We start from the raw sequence: 25,246 nt of genomic DNA, 5'->3' as shown, positions 1-25,246 counted from the left end.
TGTATCCAGTTATTTAGCAATCAAAAGAGAGCTGAGTATGACAGCTCCTAGTGTTACATTCACCTCCTCTGAAGTACTGGTTCTGCTTGTATTCATCATCTGAGTTAGCATTTATTAAATATTTTTTTCCTTTTGGTGTTATCTCTTGCCTTATAAACTGACTGGACATTAATTGTGACTTTGACTAGTCACTTTGTTTGCTCTTGGATTTGAAGTAAAATAGCAACAACAGCATTTGGAACTTTTCTGTGGACTAGCTTTTGATAATCTCTACTAAAATCTTGAGTCTACTAACAAGAGCAAATGTCAGTGAACATAAACCACATAAACCATATTCTTATGAAGCTGATAAAAAAAAAAAAACCCACGAAGGCCACGAATGCTCACAACTTTTGCTGAACAGAATATGAAACCCGTTTTTTTTTTTTTTTCATTTCATTCCCAAAATTCTCACTGGTAGAAAATAAAGGATCAGAAATCTATAGGAGATAAGTTGTTTAAAAGGTACTAACAGCTTTGTTAGCAAATTAAATAGTTCTAATTATAGTGCTAAAAGAAGTTTGGCATTAGTGGGTATACATGTATACAAATTATGATACTTGGAAAAGGAGTGACAATGAAAATCTAATTTCAAGTCTGGAAATTTTAGCTGGGTAACCAAATGTTGAGACTGAATCATTCGGTTTCCTCAGATCAAATTTACCATTCTGTTTGTGTAAGATGAAATCAGAAATAGCAAAGCCCTTCAAAAGTCCTTGCGAAGTGACCTGTAAGTAATGGGTATTTATTGATGGCCCACCCTTTATTAACTTTTCTTTCATCTCTGCCCTGACCCTGGGGACTCAGGACTGGGTGTTGGTTTTCCTGAAACAGTGCTCAGAGGCAATTCTGCATTGGATTTCCTTTTCTTGCCTCCCTGAAACTGATTCCTCCAGTGTGCACTTTCTTGTCAATCTGTGAATGCACAACCTCCAGTGAACTGGAAACTAAGCTCCTAGTGGGTCTGCTTTTCCAACTTATTCACGTATTTTTTTTTCCTTCTAGGAAATAAACAGCTTTTTACCGACTCACGAATTTGTATAATTCTCCATTTTCCTTAAGATTAGGTTATGTGACATGTATTTATGATTTAATAAACAAGGGCTATTTTAAAATGTGGAGATGATAATATGTTTTTTCCTAGACAGTTGTGCAGATTACTTTGACAGGTTTTCTTTCATGTTTAAGGTGACGACACTTGTCAACACCAGCAACAAAGGCCCATCTGGTAAAAAGAAAGGGAGGTCAAAGAAGGCCCATGTCCTGGCAGCATCTGTAGAGCAAGCCACTCAGAACTTCCTGGATAAGGGAGAACAGATCGCTAAAGAGAGTCAAGATCTCAAAGAAGAATTGGTCGCTGCGGTAGAGGATGTACGCAAACAAGGTAAGAAGAATAATATTGTTTAAGAGGAATGTATATTGATGTGTAAACAGTGGATTTGTCTCTAGAATCAATGCATATTTGCTCAAAAGAGTAGTCTTATGTTTTTCCTCAGTATCTGCACTTGCCATTTTTAACATTTGCTGGAATTAAGTGCATAGACAAATAGAGATATTTTTACTTGTGGCAGCATAGTGCAACCACAAAAGTTTCATGTATGCTGTTACTTTCAAATTTTCAAGTTGTTTTCTCTTGATTGATGACTGCAGACTTCTGTGTCAAACTGAGGCTCTAGGGAGGAGAGGATGAGAATACCTTATACTTACAGAGTCACCAAACACTTAGGGTTTTAAAGATGAGGGAAGAGATGACTGTAAAGCAATTAGCTATCTATGATCAATCAGTTATGTAATTAGCTAGTTAGCCATAATGCAAGTTTTCAGCATATTTAAAATTTTTAATTGTGGTAAAATACTAATAAAATGTACCATTTTAACCTTTTTTAAGTGTATAATTCAGCAAAGTATATTCACACTGTTGAGTAGACAATCTCCAGAACTTTTTCATCTTGTAATTCTGAAACTCTATACCTACAAAATAACAATTCCTCATTTTCCCACTGCCCTAGCCACTGGCAACCATTGTTCTACTTTTCTTTTCTATGAATTTGACTACTCTAGATACCTTATGTAAGTGGGATCATGTAGTATTTCTTTGTGATTGGCTCATTTCACTTAGTGTCATGTTCTCATGTTTCATACATGGTGGAACATGGGTCAGAATTTCCTTCATTTTAGGACTGAAAATATTCTAGTATGTGTATATACCACATATCTTTATCCCTTCATCCATTGATAGACGTTTGTGTTTCTTCCACCTTTTGGTTATGGTGAATAATTATGCTATGATCATAAATATACAAATATTTCTATTTCAGTTCCTTTGGGTCTATACCCAAAGGTGGAATTTCTAGATTATATGGTAATTCTAATTTTAATTTTTGAAGGAGCCTCCGTACTATTTTCCATCACAACCGTACCGTTTTACACTTATACCAACAGTGCACGATGGTTACAATTTATCCATGTCCTTGGCAACACTTGTTTTCTTTTTTTTATCATAGTCATCATAATGGGTGTGATAGCTCATTGTGCTTTTGATTAGCAGTTCTCTGAGGACTCGTTCTATTGACTTTGTTTTCATATGCTTGTTGGCCATTTGTATATCTTCTTTGGAGAAATGTGTATCTATGTCCTTTACCCATTTTTTTAAGATTTTATTTATTTATTCATGAGACACACACACACACACACAGAGAGAGAGAGAGAGAGAGAGAGAGAGAGAGAGAGAGAGAGGCAGAGACACAGGCAGAGGGAGAAGCAGGCTCCATGCAGGGAGCCAGATGCGGGACTCAATCCTGGGTCTCCAGGATCACGCCCTGGGCCGAAGGCAGGCGCCAGACTGCTGAGCCACCCAGGGATTCCCCCTTTGCCCATTTTTAAATCAGGTTGTGTTGTTCATTTGTGAGCATTCTTTATATATCTTAGATATGAACCCCTTATACGATACTGTTTTGCAAACATGTTCTCCCTTTCTGTAGGTTTCCTTTTCCCTTTGTTGATTGTGTTCTTTGATACACAGAAGTTTTTAATTTCAGTGTAGAGTTCTATTCAGAATTTTCAGTTGAAAATACTAAGCACCATGAAATCAGAACAGATTATCCCCTGGCCTGACCTCCCTCCTGCATTTCCTATCTCAGTAAAAGCCACGTTATATGTATCCATTTGCACAGTGGAGAAATCTCAGTATCATTATTTTTCTCTCCTTCCAAATACAGTCTATTATGAAATCCCATAGATTTTTAACCTCAAAACATCTTTTAAGTGGATCAGTTCCTGTCTTAATTATTCAAAAGTATCATGTTTTACCTGCCCCTGTGCGTTAGTAAATGCTGTCTTCTTTTACATAATTAAGGATGACTCATTCTGCACATCCCAGCTCAAGAGAAACCCTTCCCAGGGAAACCTTTCCTGACACTCCTGTCATACTTTTCATGGCTTTTTCCCCTTATCACTTTGCACAGGATAGTTTAATATTTGTGGGGTAACCTAACTGGTAACTTTTTATCCTGCCACACTATAAATTAATCAAGATAGAGACCAAACCATGTCTCTTTTGCTGATCCACAATTTGCAGTTCTAAGCAGTCCTAAGACTAATGAGTGTTGAATAAATGAAGCAATAGATCAATATATGCTCTCCTGTTCTCTCCTTTTTCTTCTGGCAAATCTACCACTTTCTAAATTCACAGATGGCTGTTTAGTCCCTAGAAATATCAACCCTCCTTCTACACCAAGAGCCACTATTATTTGTGCTGCCATCTTCTTCCCCATTTTCTCTCCCCTGAAAGTTAATTTCATTTACATCACACTAATATAAATTGTTATGTAATTTGAAATGTTAAATTTTATGTACTTCATCTAATGTACATGGAGTATATTTGTATATGTGTTTTAAAAACATGAAAGCTTCCCAATTGTCAAGTGCTGTTGAAGACTGGTATTCCTTCTGAATTGCAAATGCACACTGTTTTCATGCATATATAGCCTGGATAGTTTTTTTTTTTTTTTTCTTTCTTTCGTTTTTAGATTGACTGCTATATAATAAATTGCACACATTTAAAGTGAACAATTTTATAAGCTTTGACAAATCTATACACTGTAAAACCATCAACACATTCAAGATAGTCAATCTGTCCCCAATGGAAAGGGTTTTGATAGGTCCCTAGGATACTTTCTCAAAGCATTTATCTTTTATGGTAATATATTTTTCCTTTTAGGTTTTCAACGATCTTTTAGCTTTCCCTTATTTTTTTTCCTGCAATTTGGTTTTCACACTTCTGTAGAAATTAATATTTCAGTTTTCTCAAAGCTTATATAAGGAATGCTATTTTTTTGGATAAGATATAATAACCAATATGGTTCTTGACCAGCCTGTCTAGGGGATATGAGAGTGAGATTTTTTTTAAGATGCTAGTTTAGAACATCTTACGGAGATCAGTCTTACAGAGCATATTTTAAACTTTCTCTATATTATACACTTCTCATTATATAAAAATTATGCACCAGAAATGATGCCTATGTGTTAACTGTTTAAAAGCTCAATTACCACATACCCCTTTTGCTGAACCGTGTCACATGTAAGGAAACATTGCTATAGTCTGCAAAATAACAAACATTTTACAGGGAAAAGATTTAGAAATTTTCTTTCTGTTTCTCTTGTCAAATATCTCTCACTGTCAAATAGGGTTCAGATCCCTGTCATATGGGAGAGATGCGTCTAGTCCCTGACAACAAAGTCCTCAGGCTCTCCTTCCACATCTGCTCATGGGCTCTCCTGTCTGCTCTCTGCCCCTTCTCAGTACTTGTATATAACCTCTCTAGCCCATCCAGTTTTGCCCCATTTTCCTGTTGGCCCTGTTTTGTTCACCCAGATTTTATTTACAGTGAGAGCCTGGGTTGATTTTCAGAGACAGATATAGGAAGATCGGGGGCAACACTCAAGGATTAGAACAGGACTATTTAGTTATTAGAAACTTTGAAACTTAGTATCTTTCCTTGTGTCATAGAAATCTACATTCTTGGGACACCTGGGTGGCTCAGTGGTTGAGTGTCTGCCTTCAGCTCAGGGTGTGATCCTGGAGTTCTGGGATCGAGTCCCACATCAGACTTTTTGTGGAGCCTGCTTCTCCCTCTGCCTGTGTCTCTGCCTCTCTCTCTCTCTGTCTGTCATGAATAAATAAATAAAATCTTAAAAAAATAAATAAAATAAAATTTTAAAAAATAAATCTACGTTTTTATATGTAAGATGATATTCAGAGATTATGGGAATGCTGACATCAAGAACTAATATCCTCCTATAAAGTAGCCCTAGTATCTGTATGTACTCACTTATAAGATGATGTGTAATTTAGAACTAAATCTGTAAGAAGTGGTCTTCTAGGGATCCCTGGGTGGCGCAGCGGTTTGGCGCCTGCCTTTGGCCCAGGGCGCGATCCTGGAGACCCAGGATCGAATCCCACGTCAGGCTCCCGGTGCATGGAGCCTGCTTCTCCCTCCGCCTGTATCTCTGCCTCTCTCTCTCTCTGTATGACTATCGTAAATAAATAAATAAAAAATTAAAAAAAAAAGTGGTCTTCTACTATTGAGTTGTTTTTATATTTTAAAATCTAATGATCAGATTTTTTGCCACTTTAATAAAATATATAGCACAAGTTAATGCCAGGAGTTTTAATTTTGTACATCTCCATTTTCAGATTTTTAGTACACAACCATTTCTTATTTTTTTTAATTTCACAACATTCATAATTATAATAACTTAAATATGTAAGACAAGATTATATAAGAACTTTTTACGCCATTATTGTTTCTAGGCTATACTTAGTGTTGTTTGAATTTCTTTATCATTTGAAAAATGTATTCTCGGGGGATCCCTGGGTGGCTCAGCGGTTTGGCGCCTGCCTTCAGCCTGGGGCGTGATCCTGGAGTCCGGGAGTCAAGTCTCACATCAGGCTCCCTGCATGGAGCCTGCTTCTCTGTCTCTCTATCTCTTTCTGTGTGTCTCGTGAATAAATAGATAAAATCTTAAAAAAAAAAAAAAAAAAAAGAAAGAAAAATGTATTCTCTTTTAAACCTAAGCTGTAGGGCAGCCTGGGTGGCTCAGCGGTTTAGTGCCGCCTTCAGCCCAGGGCATGATACTGGGGACCCAGGATCGAGTCCCACGTCAGGTTCTTTGCATGGAGCCTGCTTCTCCCTCTGCCTGTGTCTCTGCCTCTCTCTCTCTCTCTCTGTGTGTGTGTGTCTCTCATGAACAAATGAATAAAATCTTAAAAAAAAAAAGATAAATAAAATAAAATAAAATAAAAATAAACCTAAGCTATATGCTAGATTCTTAAAAGTGCTCTGTATGAGGGGTAACAATATATTACCCTAGAATAGTCTAGTAGAAAATTTTCCTGTAGTTTTATCTACCCCACAAAAAGAAGTATTTGAGTATAATTATGATAGAATTTCTGTTAAAAACAAGTAACAAAAATAAATCATCAAAATATATATAAAGAAGGTAAATCACTGTACTCAAAATTTAGAACTCTGATATTTTAGACTTAGGTAAAGATGGAATATTTGATCAGGGGTGTGCATGTGTGTGTGTGTGTGTGTGTCTTATCATAGCTAAAGTAAAAGTAATTACATAAATGTGTATTGTATTCCTAAATTAAGTTTAAACTGCCTCAGAATAAGAACAATGATGTATATGTATTTCTCTCCTCCTAAAGTACCTAGCATGGTTGCTATAGCACATGGCAGGTGATATTTAGGGGAAGGAGACTTGCATGCCAGCAAAGCAGGCTTACAAGTCAAAGGAGCACCAGACATTTGGTTAAGTTAAGATATATGATTTCTTATGTTACGTTAGCCAAAAACTACATGATTTAAACTAAATCACTTAACAATTGAGGCCTCAATTTCTCCATTTTTCAAATACGGACAATAATTGTTGCATTTTGCTCACTGGATTGTTTCACATAATGAAATCACAAAATGAATTATAAAAACATTAAATGTTATGTAGATGTGAGAGTATATTTATTAATTATAATTTATCCATCAATCTGTACTACCTATGGCAATACCTCTCTTTCCTAGCACTGAGCAGTCCTGGACTTTCCAAACAGGATGCTAGAGAGCTGAATCAGCATCTGGTAGTCTCCCAAAAGAGAACTGGGTAGCTCTGTGAGGCTTGGGAGTTGATGGTAGTTGTGTGTGGTCCCAGAAAGCTGTGGTTTAATAGTTGTGCAGCCAGTGAACCATACAAAGAAAAGCTCCTAATCAATGCAAAGGGAGGTATTCCAATCATGTCTTTATATTGAAGCTCTAGACCAAACAAAGCTTACGGCACAGAATCCCAAAACATTTCTAACGTTTACGATGAAGACCTTCCTGTATTGGAAATTCTTTCTGAACTATGGACTAAGCTGGAGTTCTTAAATTTCGGTGAAATCAATATCGCCTGGGAAGCTTTTGAAACCCTTGATAAGTTGGTAGCCATATCAATTAAGTTAGAAATAGTGGAGTAGGACCCAGGCATCAAGGTTTTCAAAGTTTCCCAGGTAATTAATCTACTTCTTGTCCATTATCTCCACTTGGATGACTCATCAATCCCTGTTAGTCAGCTAGTGTTTCACATTAGGCAGCAGATGGCAGTCACTCATTTTAGAAGGCCTATGAGCTTGCAGTTTACATAGAGTTAGAGAGGTGAGATTTACATAGGAGAAACAGCCTGATAGTCTATGTTAATATGCTGTGGATAGATCTGTTCTGTGCTAAATGATGTCTTATGCCTGACCTTCTGTAGGCACTCCAAGAATATGCTTTAGGTGTATACTAAGGAACCAAATCTATAGGACAGTTAATATTTAAATTGCTCTTGGAAAAAAAAAAAAGGTATGAAGTTGGAATTAGCAAGGAGCAAAGTATAAGCTGAGCATGGATTAAAAATCTGTCAGGGAGGACAGCCTGGGTGGCTCAGCAGTTTAGCATCACCTTCGGCCGGGGTCATCCTGGGGATCCGGGATCGAGTCCCATGTTGGGCTCCCTGCATAGAGCCTGCTTCTCCCTCTGCCTGTGTCTCTGCCTCTCTCTCTGTGTCTCTCATGAATAAATAAATAAAATCTTTTAAAAAAATCTGTCAAGGATGTGGAGTAAGCATTTCAGGCTTAAGTAACCTGAGTTTTAAAGGCAAAGAGATAAGAATGGCATTGATAATTGGGGGATGGATAGAAAAGCCTTGATTTGGTAAGTTTCGTATTCAAGCATAGTTAGAAATATGGAAAGATGATAGGAAGGGGAGCACCTGAGTGACTTAGTTAAGTGTCTGGATCCTGCAGCTCAGGTCATGATCTCAGGATCCTGGGATTGAGCCCTGGGTGGGGCTTCTTGGTCAATGGGGAGTCAGCTTCTCCCTCTCCCTCTGCCCTTCCCCCCAGCATGTTCTCTCTTTCTTTCTCTTTGTCTCTCTCCCTCTCTTTCTCTCTGTCTCTCTGCTCTCTCTCTCTCTCTCGTGCTGCCTCTCTTTCAAATAAATAAATAAAATCTTTAAAAAAAATTAAATATTATAGGAAAGAACCACAGTGGGACAAGTTTAGGACCTAGGCTGTGTGTAGACAACATGATGAAATAAAGATAGGAAAGAAAGAAGGAAGCTAGCTGATTGGTTCCTACCTATTTAAGTGATATTTCAGAAAGTTATTTTGGGAACTTCATGAAAAATTGACTAAATCAGAGAAAGATTGGACTCAGGTTGCTTATGTGTTATTGTAATATTGCAGAGAAAACAATACAAAAATACTTTGAGGTTCTAAGATTGGGATGTGGTGATAACAGAAATAAGAAACTCTGTTATAAGCAGTATGAAAAAGAATAAAAGATTTGCCCTTTGTTGAAAGGAAGAAACAAGAGTCAATATTTATTCTAAATTTTTGGTCCTAGACAACTTAACTGGGATATCTAACGATGGGGAGGAATGACTGATTTTATTGTAAACATTGATAAATGAGTGGAACTGCCTAGCAGATGGTTAATGCTATGAGAATGGAAATTTGGAGAAATAGAGAAATTTGGACATCTTTTGAGTTGATAAATGAAGCTTTCAGAGACAGTCCTTTCTTTGGATACTTGCCAATAGATATAGAGAAAAGAATATAGAGAAATAGGTTTAATTTGGGGTGAAAGGCTCAGTTAAGATTGCGGGATAGAAATAGAGAGGAAAGGGATGCCTGGGTGGCTCAGCTGTGAAGCGTCTGCCTTTGACTCAGGGCGTAATCCCAGAGACCGGGGATCAAGTCCCACATTGGGCTTCCTGCATGGAGCCTGCTTCTCCCTTTGCCTATGTCTCTGCCTCTCTTTCTGTGTGTGTCTCTCATGAATAAATAAATAAAATCTTAAAAAAAAGGAAATAGAGAGGAGAGGCATGCCCTGAAATTCCTGAAATTTTCAGGAATTGAAGGAATGAAGTATATGGTGAAGTAATGGATTTAGGCAGGGAAGCTCACCATAGTCTTCCATTATCATCATTGCACTGTATATATCATTACACTTTTGCTTCTGCATAGTCTGCTACTCAAATGAAGGACCATATGTTATCATTATTTTATGCATTTCTGGAGCCTGGACATAGTGAGCACCCAGGGTGCTCATAGAATGGCATTATTCCAAAAATTGCCACAGTATGGAAGGAGAAAAATTGAAGAGGGATTGAAGAAAATATTAAAGGCAAGCAAAGAATATGATTGTTTTCTTATTTGCTTATTCTGTTGAGCCCAAATCAGAAGTTTCAGAGCATACACCAAGAGAAGGAGCCACTGGTGAGAGCAATTGTAGATACAATGGGGAAAAACTCAGGGTGGCTGTATGAGATAATGCAGAAGGGACATTTCTTTATCCAGAGAACAGGTAAAGAGGAGAGGAGATGTACTATTGGATTGGATGAAACTATTTCACTTATTTTAAATTATGAACAAAGAAGATGTGGTTTTAATGGATCATATATACCTAATATTTGACCACTATTGTAGATTTAAAAAAAAAAAATGTCTGTTACTAGCATCTTTGTGGGTCTTTCATATGTTTTTAAGGGATTTATTTATTGAATACAACTGATTGTTACTGCAGTGGAAAAGGCCAATTTATAACAGGCTTAAGTATCTAAGAATTTTTAAATTTAATTTTTTATTTGGTATGTACTAGCATCTGTTTACAATGGAATGCTCATATATTGCCTTTATGAATCTTCTTAGATTTGAAATAGATACAAAAAGCTGCGCTTTGAGTGATAGGCAGTCTTCTTCATATTTGTCCAATAAGCATCTCCATTTAATAAGTAATACAGCATTTGCTTCTATGCCATCCTATTTTTATATTTCCACATCCTCTTGAAACATGGAGAAGTTGCTTGGATTTTCTATTTTCAGTCAACAACATTCACTGATGTCTACTCTCTGTTTAGGAAGGTACAAAAAATAAAAACAATTAAGACATGACCCAGCCAAGATATGCCAGGCCAGGGTATAGACATGGCTCACATCCAACTTTAAAGTTGGATCTCATGGAATGAAGTGACAAAAAAGAACAGTTAAAAAGGTAGTTTCTTCATGGAATCATTTTTTTTTTTAAGTTAGAGATGGTAAAACCATTCACTGCTCATACAGTTTGTTTGTTTGTTTGTATATAACCTCAACTGTTAAATGATATGGTGATATCAGCTAGTTCCATCATTAGGTTTTTTTTTTTTTTTTTTTTTTTTTTTTTTACCCAATCAATATTTATTGAATAACTGAAGCCCCTGGCTTAGTAGATAAGACTTCTGACTTCACTCAGGTCATGATCTCAGGGTCCTGAGACTGAGCTGCCCATCAGTGGGGAGTCTGCTTGTTTCTCTCTCTCTCTTTCTCTCTCAAATAAATACAGTCTCTAAAAATATATATTTATTGAGTAACTGATGAACAATGGACTGAGACAGAACAAGACTGATAAAAAGTAGTAAAGGGAGAGAGAAAGGTGTGCCTCATATCTCTGAGGAGACAAAACATTTTGCCTCCTGATGACTTAGACTATCTCTTTCCCCATGCACTTTGTTATTGGGGAGTGACATTGGAATAAGCTGGTCCTACAGAAACTCTAGTTGATATGAACTGTGAACTCTCTAGCTAAGATCTGGGCCAAGGTCATTTTCCTAGCCAAGAAGCTCCTAATGTTAGACAGTCCTGTCCCTTATCTTCCACCTGTGCTATTAATCTGTATATCAACACAGTGTGGGGGGCTGTAAGAGAATGTTCTTTCTCTTGGAGCACTATCCACAGAGGTCAGCACTTTAAGGAGAAGAAAGAGCTGAGGGTATTTTGATGATTCTGTTACTTCTCTACTTGTCCTTTTTCTCAGGATGAGTATGTCCCAAATATCCTTTGCTTTATGCCTCTACTCTTGGTACTCTGAATATTTGGTCTCCTAGAGATATTGGACTTGCTTTTCTGTGCTGTGCACTGACTCTTCACTGCTGGTTGACTATCCTTGTATGGATAGTATGTTACTGTGTTCTAATATCGCGTCCTATTGGTCATATGGTAGAGGTTTCACTTCTGTACAGAAGTGGTTGGAGGGCTGGGGAGCAGGTCTCCACTAAAGAGGTGTACTTTCAGGGAAGAAGATAATTTTAGGACAGAAAATGGATATTCAAGAAGCAAATCCTAGGGAAGAGAGAGAAGAGTACTCCTTTCTCTCTGGGTCTTCCTTCCTTGAGCTTGGACTTTGCTGATCCATTATTTTAAAAAATAATATTATCAGGACACCTGCGTGGCTCAACGGGTTAAGCGACTGACTGTTGAGTTTGGCTCAGGTCATGATCTTGGGGTTCTGACATCAAGGCCTATGTCAGGCTCCATGCTGAGTGTGGAGCCTGCTTTAGATTCTCTCTCTCCATCTCCCTTTACATCTCTCCCTGCTCACACACTCACTCCCTCTCTCACTCTCTCTTAATAATAATAATAATAATAATAATAATAATAATGGTATTATCAAGTAATATAATAAAGTTCATGATTATTAGATGAAGCAAGGGCAGACCTTTAAGTTGGAATGGGAAGTACCTCTTCATTCTCAGACTCAGTACAGTAGAGTCAGCATCTGAGGAAGCTCTGCTGTGTCCATGCACCATTGCTGCTCACTGTTCCTCACATGGCCATCTCCTCTCCTTCTTTATAGAGGCTTCTTTCACAAGTGTTTCTCAAAACGAAGTTCACAAACCACTTATTTCAAAATCACTTGTGTGAGGAGGGATGATGTCTATAAAAACTCAAATTCCTGAGCCTAGCCATAAACCCAGATTCGGTATAACTGGGGTACCACTAGGAGTATCTCCAGCTAGTATCCCAATCTTACGCTTAAAAAGTTTGAGAATCACTAAGTCTAAGATTTTTACATCTTTATACACACTATCTTTAGTGTAAGTCTTTTTTTTTCCATTGAAAAGGGTATTATCCAGGAATGAGATTTTCAGAAGCTTTACTATCAGAAGTTAAAAAAAATAGAAAAAAAACTAGAGATACATACAATGACAAAAAAATAAAAAGATGTTGATATGAAAATATGAAAAATGCATAAATGTGAAAATGTTATATACACAATTTAAGATTCATCTTAATGCATATTTTAACATTTGCAATAATTTTAACTGTTGCATATTTGCTTAGTTAAAACCAAATTTGTATGCCATAGTTTGCACTAGGTGAGGGGGCCTGGTGTATAGCTCTTGTTTTCAACATATTGGTAGATAATTACAGTTTCCTCTTTCATCTGATCCCTTTTTCTGGAGCTCTTGGTTTTTGAGAATGCCATAATCTTTCAATAAGCGTAATATTTTATGTAAGATGATATTGGTGCTGAAAGATCTCCGTGTACATTAATTGACTAAACCAACTAATTCAACATTTGTTTAGGTACTTTGTACCTGCCCTATTTTGGGGTCTTGGAATATAGTATACTGAAGAAAGAAAACAGACATTCTCTGTCTATAAGAATATTACATTCTGATATGAGACAGACAATAATTAAAAAACTAAGCTGGCTGTAGAAATGTAATTTAAAAATGGAACAACCAAAGGCTTGATGAATAAAATATATATTGATAAGTTGAACTTAAAATTAAAAACTTATGCTCTGTGAAAGACAGTGCTAAGAGAATGAAGATAAGCCATAAATGGGGAGAAAATATTTGTAAAGGACTTGTACTGAAAATATATCAAGAACTCTTAAAATTCAACAATAAGAAAAAGAATCACTGGATTCAAAAATGGGCAAAAGACCTAAATAGACATATGGAAAAAGAATCATTTTTTCCAGTATCATTTGTCATTAGGGAAGTGCAAATGAAAACAACAAAGAGATTTTACTGTATACCTACTAGAATCAGTAAAATTCCCCAAATTGACAATATCAAATGTTGATGAGGATAAGAAACAAGACCTTGTATTCATTCAGATGCAAACTCATACAGCCACTTTGAAAGACAGTTTGGTAAATTTTTTTTTATAAAACCAGAAATAGAGTTACCATACAACCTATCAATCACAGTCTTTGGTGTTCTGTTATGAAAAATCATGTGTCCGTTATGAAAAATCATGTCTCTACAAGGTGCCTGACTTTATTGTGTTAAAAAGAAAAACCTCTTATTTTAGAATAACCTTAAATTTACAGAAAATTTGCAAAGACAGTATGGAAAATGACCATATACCCAACACCTAGTTTCACCTGTTTTTAACATCTAATATTATGTGGTACATTTGTACCAACTAAAGAACCTAAATTGATACGTTATTAATTGAACTGATCACAATAGTAAAAAAAACAAAAAAACAAAAGCCCATAATAATAAACCCTTCTGCTGATGTACTTAGCAAAAATGGCAAGAGCAAAAACAGCGTGGATGCTGATATATTCTTGTTCTTACACTGACTTGCAAAGAGTGATATATTATACATCTGTATGAATAAACTGTGGAATCTAGTTTAGAAGATTGCCAATCCAGGACTATTTCCTTTAATACCCTTTATTTAGATCTTGACTAATCAGCCTAAGTAAAACCATTCTTACCTTTCACAGAATAGATTTAAGGAGGCTTGCAAGGATATACAAAACCCAGTAAGAAAGAAAAAAGAAATCTGTGGAGAAGAAGAAAGAAGGGTAAGGTCAGAGACTAGAGAGAAGCCAGGAAAGTGTCTAATGCACATATATATATCAGTGCCCAGGCATGCTGTGTCGTGTGTACGATTTTACCTCAGAGTTGGCAAGAAGGAAGGAGGAGCATAAAGGGGGTGAGGTGGGGGACAGTTTTGTAGTGGACTCGGAGCCAAATTCCAACTCTGCAATTTTCATGCTGCTTGTGCTGTATGACTTGGGAAATTCCTTATGCTCCCTGCACCAGTGTTCACATAAGTTCAGTGAGGCTAATCATACATACACTTTCAGGACAATTGTGGATCATATATGACAGGATGCATGTAAAGTGTTTAGCAACAGGCCTAGCACACTGCAGGCTCTAAAAGCCTGGTAGTCATTGCTTTTACCACGGATTCATCATTAATGTTACTATACTTGCTGCAATGGGCAACAAATTAGGCTCTTATGGTTTCTAACTGACCAGTTGTAAATGTAAACTACTATGGTATTTAATCTTTAATTACAAATTTAAAAAAAAAAAATATATATATATATATATATATATATATATATATATATATATATATATCTTTCAGGTGGATTAATAAATCCCTTCCATTTCATTCGAATTGCAATTAGTTTAATGGAAATTGCTTAAACAAAACATGTGAGCCCAATCATGCATAAATAGAAATATCCTACATTACCATGTAATGATAAGGAAACCTGGTCACCTTTCTAATAGCTAAGTCTGTAATCATCAAAAAATGCAACTGACGTAAACATCTTGAATAACCACAGGATAAGACTGGTTCACAGGATGATGCTGATTCACTGATGCATCCCTAACTGTGATCTATGCCAGCAACCTAATGCAACCCGTGCCATCTTCACCAGAAGCAGACCCCTCTAAAACTGAGACTGAGCGAGCATGCTTTTAGTTGGAGTTCTACATTTTATTTACTGAAAGATTTATTTATTTATTTGAGAGAGAGAGAACATGTGTGAGCACATATGAGCAGGAGGAAGGAAAGGGAAAGAGAATCTCAGGCAGACTCCCTGCTGAACACAGAGCTCACCACAGGGCTGGGTCCTAGGATCGTGAAATCATGACCTGAGCCAAAATCAAGAGTTGGTGGCTCAACCATCTGAGCCACCCAGGGGCCCTGTAATTCAATTTTTGAAAAGAAAATAAATGGACAAGGTGAAAAGCTTCTAAAAATGCTGAATCTTGCTAAGGGCATGTTAATATGGGGTTCCAGAGGAACAGCCCTGTGGAATGATGTGCAGGCAATATGGGAAAATCAGACCTTATACTAAATTATAGAGATGCCGCCAAAGCACTGCAAAGCCAAGCAGGTATTGAAGCCAAGCTTCAATATTTAGAAGCTGATAACAGACTTCACAGTAAGATAGAGAGAAAACTGGAATTCTTGGTACTTCTCCCTTCAGCTTTTGGAGGATTTGACTTGGGTGATCATCTTGCTCTCGGATCGTCAGTTTCTTCCTTCCTACTGGTCTAGTCCAAACAGCATGCCAACACGTGATATATGAAACAGAAAGGGGCTACTAATTGTAACCCCCCTCCAACAACTGCTCTGTTTTTCTGCTTCTTTTAAACAAAACTTTTCAAAGAATAATTCACATTATCTCCTTCAATTTTCTTACCCGAGGGTTGCTTTTTTTCTTTATAGTGTGCAATATAATATGTATATAACAGCATAAACAGTAACAAGAATAGCAGTATGCGGATCCCTCTGCTTAAGAACTCTCAAGTGAAAGCTGCTTACTTCTCAACATTGGTCTGTATCTCCTTCCCTCCTTGCTCCCACTGTCCAGCCTTGGCTAGGGAACTGTAAGCCTGAATTTGGTATCCATATTTCCCATGCATTTCCCCATCACTTGTATTATGAAAATGTTCAAACATAGAAAAGTGAAAACAAGTTTAACAGAGAATTCCTGTATCTGCACAACCACCACCTAACACTACCATTCACATTTTGCTATACTTACCCGTGTCAAAAATCTATTTCCCATGAGTTTTTAAACTGGTGTGTGTGTGTGTGTGTGTGTGTGTGTGTGTTGGAGTGGGGTGGAGAGAAAGCATGAGAGAGGGGCGAGGAGGAGTAGAAGGAGAGAGAATCTTGAGTAGGCCCCAGGCCTAGTGTGGATCGATCTCATTACCTTAGTCATGACCTGAGTCCAAATCAAGAGTCAGAGGCTTAATCAACTGAGCCACCTATGTGCCCCACCCATGAGGTTTTTTTTTAAAGATTTATTTTTATTTATTTATGATAGACATAGAGAGAGAGAGAGGCAGAGACACAGGCAGAGGGAGAAGCAGGCTCCATGCCGGGAGCCCGACACGGGACTCGATCCCGGTACTCCAGGATCGTGCCCTGGGCCAAAGGCAGGCATGAAACCGCTGAGCCACCCAGGGATCCCCCCACCACCCATGAGTTTTTAAATAAATTTGCTACCTATGAATGGTTTATTTTTCACCAAAGCCATTCTGGCTTTCAGGCTGACCACTCCAAAAGCCTCCAAAGAGGGAGGTTTCTTGAGGTATTTTGTTTGTATTTCTTGGACACAGTGGAGATTCAGCTCTGCCAGAAGCCACCTATAACATATGCTGAGAACCAGCCATTTTCTATCAGAGTTCTTGTTTGTCAAATAATAATGCCAGTTCCGTCTAATCTGTAAAATTTTAAGAATTAGATAATACCAAAATGAAATAATTTGAGAAAACATGAACCACTTTTCAAACCGAATATGTTCATATTCAATTGCTTTTAAAAGCATGAATTTTCCCTTATGAAACTAGAAGATAAGCTCCCAAACTGTATATTTTAAACAAATATTTAGATATTTTTTTCCATTTTTGGTCAAATCACTGTTTCAGGTTCACATTTCTTATCATTTCAGTGTTGGATGATCATGAGGATTTAAGGAACTGTTGGCATGATTCTTTGAAACTATATTAAAAAAATACTTTTAACAACCTAGGAATAATTCAAATTTGTTGGTGCTATTAAGCCAATATGGTCTTCTATTTAGCATTTCTAAAAATAATTAATGCTATGTAAGTTGATGCATAGTGTTGAAACGATGTATTTTCAGTGTTGATACCATTCTTATTTGTACTTTTTGTGCTCTCACAGATGAAATTTGAGCTCAAGTATGATGATTTTTTTAAAAACATAAAAGCATTTAATAACATTATCTTTTTAAAAGCTCTTAAAACGTGCACTGTATTTGAATGGGCTGTAGTTTGTTGCTTCCTACAATAATTAAGTTACAGTTGGCTGATATAGACTCATAGGGATTATTTAAAAGATAAAAGATCAAAAGTACTAAATATTTACATTCATTAAAATGATCTTTTAGCATAGATAGAAAGGAAAAACTAATTGGTTTACATCTGATTGTAGGCCTTATGAATTTACTGCTTTGATAATTTCTTAAATGTCACAACCAAAAATATTGACCTATTTCTCTGTGGGCTTCCATTGAAATGGTAGGAATCATCTGTAATAATACTTAATAAATTTAAAATATGATGTTTATAGTATAAATGTGACAATTAGAACTAATATTTCTTCCTTTCATGCCAAAAGCTCTAAATAATAAGTGGTTGCTCTTCTCAGTACAATAATCTCCTGAGAGCTCCAACGTGCTTTGTTTGTTTTCCTTAAGAGAAGAGAAGCAGGATAGTTTCATCATTAATTAAGCAATGTTTCTCTGAGCCAGCCTACTTTTATCTGTGGTCTTAATTTCTCACGACAGAAACAAAATCTTCAAATTAGATATTCTCTAGTACGTGTTTAAAATATATTTCTCTCTCTTTTTTTTTTTTTTTAGGAAGAGCAAAAAGAAGAAAGAATGTATTCAGCCCTGTGTTTTGTTTCTTAATTTTTTTTCCAACTTTATTGAGTTATAATTGACATATAACACTGTAGAAGTATAAAGGTATACAAAGGGAAGATTTGATATACATGTATATTGTGAAATGTTTACCACAATGGCATTAGTTACCACATCCTTCACCTCACATAATTACCATTTTGTTGTTATTGTTGTTGTGGTGGTTATTTAAGATCTACGCTCTTAGCAACTGTCCAGTACACAACACAGCAATGTTACCTATAGTCACCATGCTGTACATGGCATACCCAGAACTTACTCGTCTTATAACTGGAAGTTTATACTCTTTAACCAACATCTCATTCTTACCTCACCCCCCAGTTCCTAGCAACCATCAATCTACTTTCCACTTCTATGAGTTCGGCTTTTTTAAAATCTACATATAACTAAGGCCTTACACTATTTATCTTCCTCTGTCTGACTTATTTCATCTAGCATAGTGTTCTCAAGGGCCATCCTGCAAATGGCAGGTTTTCTTTCTCTTAAGGCTAAAAATAATACACGCATGACACACATACCACCTTTCCTTTATCCATTTGTCCTTTTTTTTTTAAAAGATTTTATTTATTTATTCATGAGAGACACATACAGAGAGAGAGAGGCAGGGACACAGGCAGAGGGAGAAGCAGGTTCCATGCAAGGAGCCCAATGTGGGACTCGATCCTGGGTCTCCAGGATCATACCCTGGGCTGCAGGCAGCGCCAAACCGCTGTGCCCCCGGGGCTGCCCTCCATTTGTCCATTGATAGACATTTAGGTTGTTTCCCTGCCTTGGCCATTATGAATAGTGCTGTAATGGACATGGCAGTGCAGGTATCTCTGAGTTGGTAATTTTACTCCTTTTGATTAAAAACCCAGAAGTGGGATTACTGCATCATATGGTAGTTGTATTTTTAATTTTTTTGAGGACTCTCAGTATTGTTTTCTGTAATGGCAATACCAATTTACCTTGTTCACTGTCCACCAATAGTGCACAAGGATTCCTTTTTCTCCACTTCATCACCAACATTTGCTATCTCTTATCTTTTTTTTTTTTTTTTTAAGATTTTATTTATTTATTCATGAGAGACACAGAGAGAGATGGAGGCACAGACACAGAGGGATAAGCAGGCTCCATGCAGGGAGACCGATGTGGGACTCCATCCTGGGTCTCCAGGACCACACCCTGGGCTGAAGGCGGCGCTAAAAAACTGAGCCACCTGGGCTGCCCTCATCTTTTTTTTTTTTTTTTAAGGTTTTATTTATTTATTCATGAGAGACTCACAGAGAGAGACAGAGACATAGGCAGAAGAAGGGAGAAGGAGACTCCCTGCAGGGAGCCTGATGCAAGACTCCATCCTAGGACCCCAGGATCACAACCTAAGCCAAAGGCAGATACTGACCCACTGAGCCACCCAGGTGCCCCTGCTATCTCTTATCTTTTTGGTAAAAGACATCCTAACAGATGTGAGGTGATAGCTTATTGTGGTTTTAATTTACATTTCCCTGATGATTAGTGATATTGAGCACATTTCAGGTACTTGTAGGCCATTTGTATATTTACTTTGAAAAATATATCTATTCATATCCCTTGCCCATTTTTTAATTGGATTATTTGTTTTGTTTTCCATGGAGTTATAGAAATTTCGTGTATATTTTGGATATTTACCCCTTATCAGATATATGGTTTGAAAATATTTTCTCCCATTTTTTAGGATACCTTTTCTTATTTTATTGAAGGCCTGTATTGGATTTTGATTAGTCAACTAAGAGATAGTAGCCCCTGAGGAGTTTCCATTCTAATAGTAATAAAACCAAGAAAAGTGAGAGGGAAGACTCTGGAAAAAAATATCAAGATATAAGCATTTGCAAGAAAAATACAGCCCCCTTGCATATATCCCTTTTGACTCTTTTATTTCAGCATTGAAAACAGTTCATTACATTGCTTAGGGGTTGCAATCTGAGGACAATGAGCAGATTTCATTTTTATTCCTTTTGTTTTCAATTCTGGATAAGATAAGATTTGCATAGAATGTTCTGTAGTTTAAACAGCAAAGATAAAAAGAAGTATTAGAAACAGCCTGAAGATAGTTGACCTACTTCTTGCAGCTTTCAGGAAGGACCTGGCTAAAAAATCAGCATCTTTAACTCCTATTTATACTTCATTTATAATGTTCTCTCTCAATTAAAATTAACATAATCAGTAAAATAATGGAATCTTTCTACCCCCAATTTTAGCTTTAAAGAAAAAGATAAATCTTGAAACATGAAGTTATATGAGCTTAATGATAATGACCTTAACTCCAGTTCTAATGAAGTTTAGTTATCTATAACTGATACATCTACACAATTTTATGTTGTTAATTTTGATTCTAAATGTGTCTCTTCTAGTCCAAGAGTGCCAAAGTTTTTTAGTAACACTTTCAAGGATTGGAAAAAACTGTTTTTCAGTATTAGCAATTAGTTAACTATAACTTTAACCCAAATGCCCTGTGCCAGTAATTTGGGATTTTACTCTAGTAAGCTTTTATAATCCTTCAGATTTATAGAAATAGTCTGGTTTTTTTTTTTTTTTTTAAGGATTTTTTATTTATTTATTAGAGACAGAAAAAGAGAGCAAGAGAGAAAGAGACACAGGCAGAGGGAGAAGCAGGCTCCATGCAGGGAGTCTGATGCGGATCTCGATCCCAGGTCTCCAGGATCATGCCCTGGGCTGAAGGCAGCGCTAAACCTCTAAGCCACCTGGGCTGCCCAATAGTCTCGTTATTTAACAGTTTTGTGATTGACAATTTAGGTAATAATTTGGTCTTCCCCTCCTTTTTTTTATCTTTCTTAATCAAACCTAAGCCACTAATATTCTTGATCTATTTTCTTTAAAATTTTCAAATTGTATTTCTCTACAGTAAAATAAAGTTTTAGGCTCAAGCCAATTCTTCTAGATGTAGAATAAGATTGATGTTGCTATGTTTCTTTCTAGTTTTGTTGAATAATTCAACTTTATTTTCATCTTGCACAGACCCTGGTATTTTTCTTTCATGCAGCAGAAATTGGTTTGAATTTATTGCACACTTTGATCCCCAGCTTCTTTCCATGTAGCCTTTCTTCCTTGCCTTTTCCATCCAGAAAATAACTATTTTGGTGTTTATGACTTCTATGTTTTTTTCACCTTAACTATCAATATTGTCTGTTTATTTCCTACCTTTTATTTCAAAAGGACATTGCAAGGTAAAAAGTACATTTGCATTGGAAATCATAAACCACTTATTATTTCCTATGTTGTTTTCTACCATCTCTGTCTGCATGCCAGCATCATTTTTCCACCCCTGCGCTATTCATCATCAAACTGAATAGGACCTAATAATACCATCCATCTTTTTTTGCAATAAAGCCACCGTCAAAGAGTCATATAATTTTTGATCTGAAAAGGAACTTGAAGGTTGCATTGTTTTCTAACATTCTAAAGAGGAGGAATCTGACTTGTAGAAATTGCTTTTTAGATGCATTAGATTCCACTAACCCATGGAGGTTCGGGGCTAGAAAGAACGTTGGTTTTCAGGTATGCTACTCTTTTTTCTGTATTATTTAATATAAAGTAATCAAGTAGAAGTTGTGTTTAAAAGCTTTTATCGGATGTGTGGTACTTGTAGTGCATTAGGGCTCATATTAAGGTAATATCCCACTCTGGCTACACCCTTGTCCCTTTAAAGAATAGGAATATGGGACTCCTGGGTGGCTTAACAGCTGACCATCTGCCTTCGACTCAGGCTCAGGGCGCGATCCCAGGGTCCCGGGAGCGAGTCCCACATCAGGCTCCCTGCGAGGAGCCTGCTTCTTCCTCTGCCTGTGTCTCTACCTCTCTCTCTGTGTCTCAAATAAATAAATAAATAAATAAATAAATAAATAAATAAATAAATAAAATCTTAAAAATAATAAAAAATAGGAATAGTAAAATGGGTCAAGGACAAAATGGACAATGTCATCCTCAGGGATACACAGTTACACGGTGAGGGGACTGTCCTAGTGGGCCCACATAAGAGGGACAAAGGATACTTTACTAACTCCTACTCTCCAGTGGGGAAAGATAAATTGGTTGTTATAAAAAAATTACAGAGGAATTAATTGAACAATTTTTAACAAATTTTTGTTGGTGACATTTAAGAATCACTTTGTGTTTAATAAGCAGGGTGTCATGTTAAAAATACTATTTTCTAAATTTAGAGATAACTTAGTAACTTAATTTTACTTATTTAGCCGTATGTTTCCAGTTATTTCAATAGTGCAGAGCCACAGGCAATATATCACTAATGAAGTATCATTCAACCAATAAAAATATGTTGTGTGTCTACATTAGCAATAAATATGTGTAGAGTTCTATTTGCATTGCAGCATATCCATATATACACATTGAAGTCTAGCAACTGAAATTTTTAGGCCAAAAATACTGTTGAAAAATTATGCATCACTAACATCATTTAAACAACCCATAACAGACTAAATTGATGAAGTGGGTAAAAAAATAGTGATTTATAATTAAAATGCATAACAGCAGCTATCATTTCTGATAGCATACTGTGGCAGACTCTGCTCACCAAACTATTTCACTTTCTTCCTGGCATATAAGTAAGTTATATTCACCACCCTCCTCTGCAGTCAACTGAGACCATGTGACTGGGCTCTAGCCACCAGAATGTTGACAAATATGGTGTGTAACATTTCCAACATCAGCCTCTAAAACACCCATGCCATCCTCTACCTTCTGTCTTTCTTGTTGGAAGAGAATCCAGTGCAAAACCCTGAGGTCCAAGGATGCAAGAGTCTGGGTCCTTAAATAATCAGGTCTACCCATCTTCACATTTGTCCCTCATTGGACTGTGGCAAGAGAGTGAAATATACTTTTTAATACGTTAAATTCCTGAAGTTTTGGATACTTTCTTATAGCCCTCAGCCCTGATGAATTGAACATAGAAATGAAAGATCATCAAATCCCATCTGTAGGAAACAAAAAGAATTTGTCTATAAAAAACAAAGACAGGATTTGCATTCTTTGCTTGGTTTGAGAGCCCATCAGAAAAAGCTTTGTTACTTCTCTCGAGGCCATAGAATAGGCTTTGAAATCAGAGAGTTGTCCAGAAAAGGCAGAAAGAAGTGGGTGGCTTCGACAACTCCTTCCTGGAACTTTAGGACTAGGATCTTAACTTTCTTTTTAACCTCCTCTTCCCTATGTAGACTAACACTAGAATATGGTCCCAGGGAGGAAGGGCAGGAGCTGACAATAGAATCTGTCTAACCTAAAGAGACAATAGAGAGGCTTACCTATGATCCACCAAGCCAAGAATAGATGTGCAAAACCTGAGGTGATGCTAGGACAGTTTTGCTTGAAGGGCCTTTTGTGATATCTATAGTATATAGTAGGCATATAGGTTAGAAACAGCAGGGATAATTAGAGGCTTTGGTAGGGGTTAGGAAAAAGAATTAGAAATTAAGAATCAGAGCTCTTGCTTTCATTACTTTTCAACAGGAAGAGTTAGCGGCTTTTTAGTTTCCCTCAAAAATATTTGTGCAGAATATGGTTAAGATGAAATGAGGTAATGTACGTAAAAGTACCTACAATCTCCATGTTTGTTCCAATAAACATTTGTTGACCATTAGATGAAATGATGATTTTCCTTAAAACTATAGGAGAAGGAAATAGTATCTCCTGTATTTGTTAGACATTTTTGGAGATATAAATCACTCATAGTCTTTTTCCAAAATCATTCAAATTAGCTGCATTTCCTGACTTCATATTTTCAAATATTCTTTTTTTTAAGTGGTTTTCAAACTGTAGTATATATTAGAATTGCCTGGGGAGCTTACTACAATATAAATTTCCTTAAACACATTGAGTGAGATTATTTTATTTAAAAGAGAGACAGAGAGATGCTCAAAACTGTTATTTAGCTGGGGCACCTTGGATGGCTCAGTGGTTGAGCATCTGCCTTTGGCTCAGGTCATAATACTGGGGTCCTGGGATCTAGTCCTACATTGAGTTCCCTGAGGGAAGCCTGCTTCTTCATCTGCCTATGTCCCTGTCTCTCTCTCATGAATAAATAAAACAAAACAAAACTGTTATTTAGCTTTCAGACTGCCTTTCAGTGAAATCCATCCCTGCATCCCAGTATGTGCCACACACTTCAGGTTGGCATTAAAGGTTGACTTTAGCTGGAAATAGCATTTCTTCCCACAGGAAAATGGCAAAATCCTCCCTAATCCTCAACATGTAGTTTAAAGACCACCTGCCGAAAGGCTTCTAAATTTCGACAATGAGATGTGATCTTTCCCTTTTTGTACTGCCTTTACATTCTATCCTGTTTGGTGTTGGTGTTACTTTAATACTTCCTCATTTTGCCTTTCTATCATTCCCCAGATTATAATTACTCTCAGTATGTTCTTATTTGTGTTACACTATCAATGCCCAGTATAAGTGTTGCATTTGATAGGAATTTATCTTTTAAGTGAATTCATTACTGGGATTTTATCCAGCCTTCTTGTCTTAAAACAGAACATAATATATATTCAAAAACCACCTTCTGAATCAGTGTATCCACAATAGCATCACATGCCTAAAATTGTCAAATACAATGGAAGTACTATTTATTCTGTTTGGGGATTAAGATCTGAGAGAGAACATTAGTGGTGTTTTCAGATATATAAAATATGAAGCTTTACACACACAAGGGTGCTCCCTAAAAGACACACACACACACACACACACACACACACACACACACACACCACACCATAGCACTGCTTTTGTAAAGCTAGAGGCAGGTTGTATGAATGTTCTTAAAGTTTCTTATATAGGATCCAGATTTTTTCCTTTAATAAAAGTAGAAAAATCCTGACTTAGGTTTGTCCTGGTCCTCTTGATTGTCAAATGTGGCCTGATGTTGACACCTTCTCAAGTTGAGGGCACGTTTGATCTTGAAACAAGGAGGGTCCTTCAATCAACACATTTCCCTTGGACCAGATGGCTATAATTCTCAAAGGACAAATATGCTCAAAGCGAGATGGCTCTGCAGGCCACTTCTGGTTTTGCTGAAGTGAAACCATCCTTAGGTGAATTGCTATTTTCAAATCGTGGTTATTTTAACCACAGGGTCTTCAGTCAGATCACGT

The 25,246-nt window shown here is 36.7% G+C and overlaps 1 protein-coding gene across 1 annotated transcript in view; it reads left to right on the top strand.

The window, feature by feature from the left end:
* Window positions 1–25,246, top strand: part of CTNNA2 (catenin alpha 2) — a 1,089,255-nt gene that overhangs the window by 225,584 nt on the left and 838,425 nt on the right. The window contains exon 3 of the mRNA XM_055312731.1: window positions 1,228–1,423. Within this exon, the coding sequence (XP_055168706.1) occupies window positions 1,228–1,423 (196 nt within the window). The remainder of the gene's footprint in view (window positions 1–1,227; window positions 1,424–25,246) is intronic.

Source organism: Nyctereutes procyonoides, unplaced genomic scaffold, assembly GCF_905146905.1.
Source record: "Nyctereutes procyonoides isolate TBG_1078 unplaced genomic scaffold, NYPRO_anot_genome, whole genome shotgun sequence".
NCBI classification, from domain to species: domain Eukaryota; kingdom Metazoa; phylum Chordata; class Mammalia; order Carnivora; family Canidae; genus Nyctereutes; species Nyctereutes procyonoides.
This window is presented reverse-complemented; position numbering and strand designations above follow the sequence as displayed.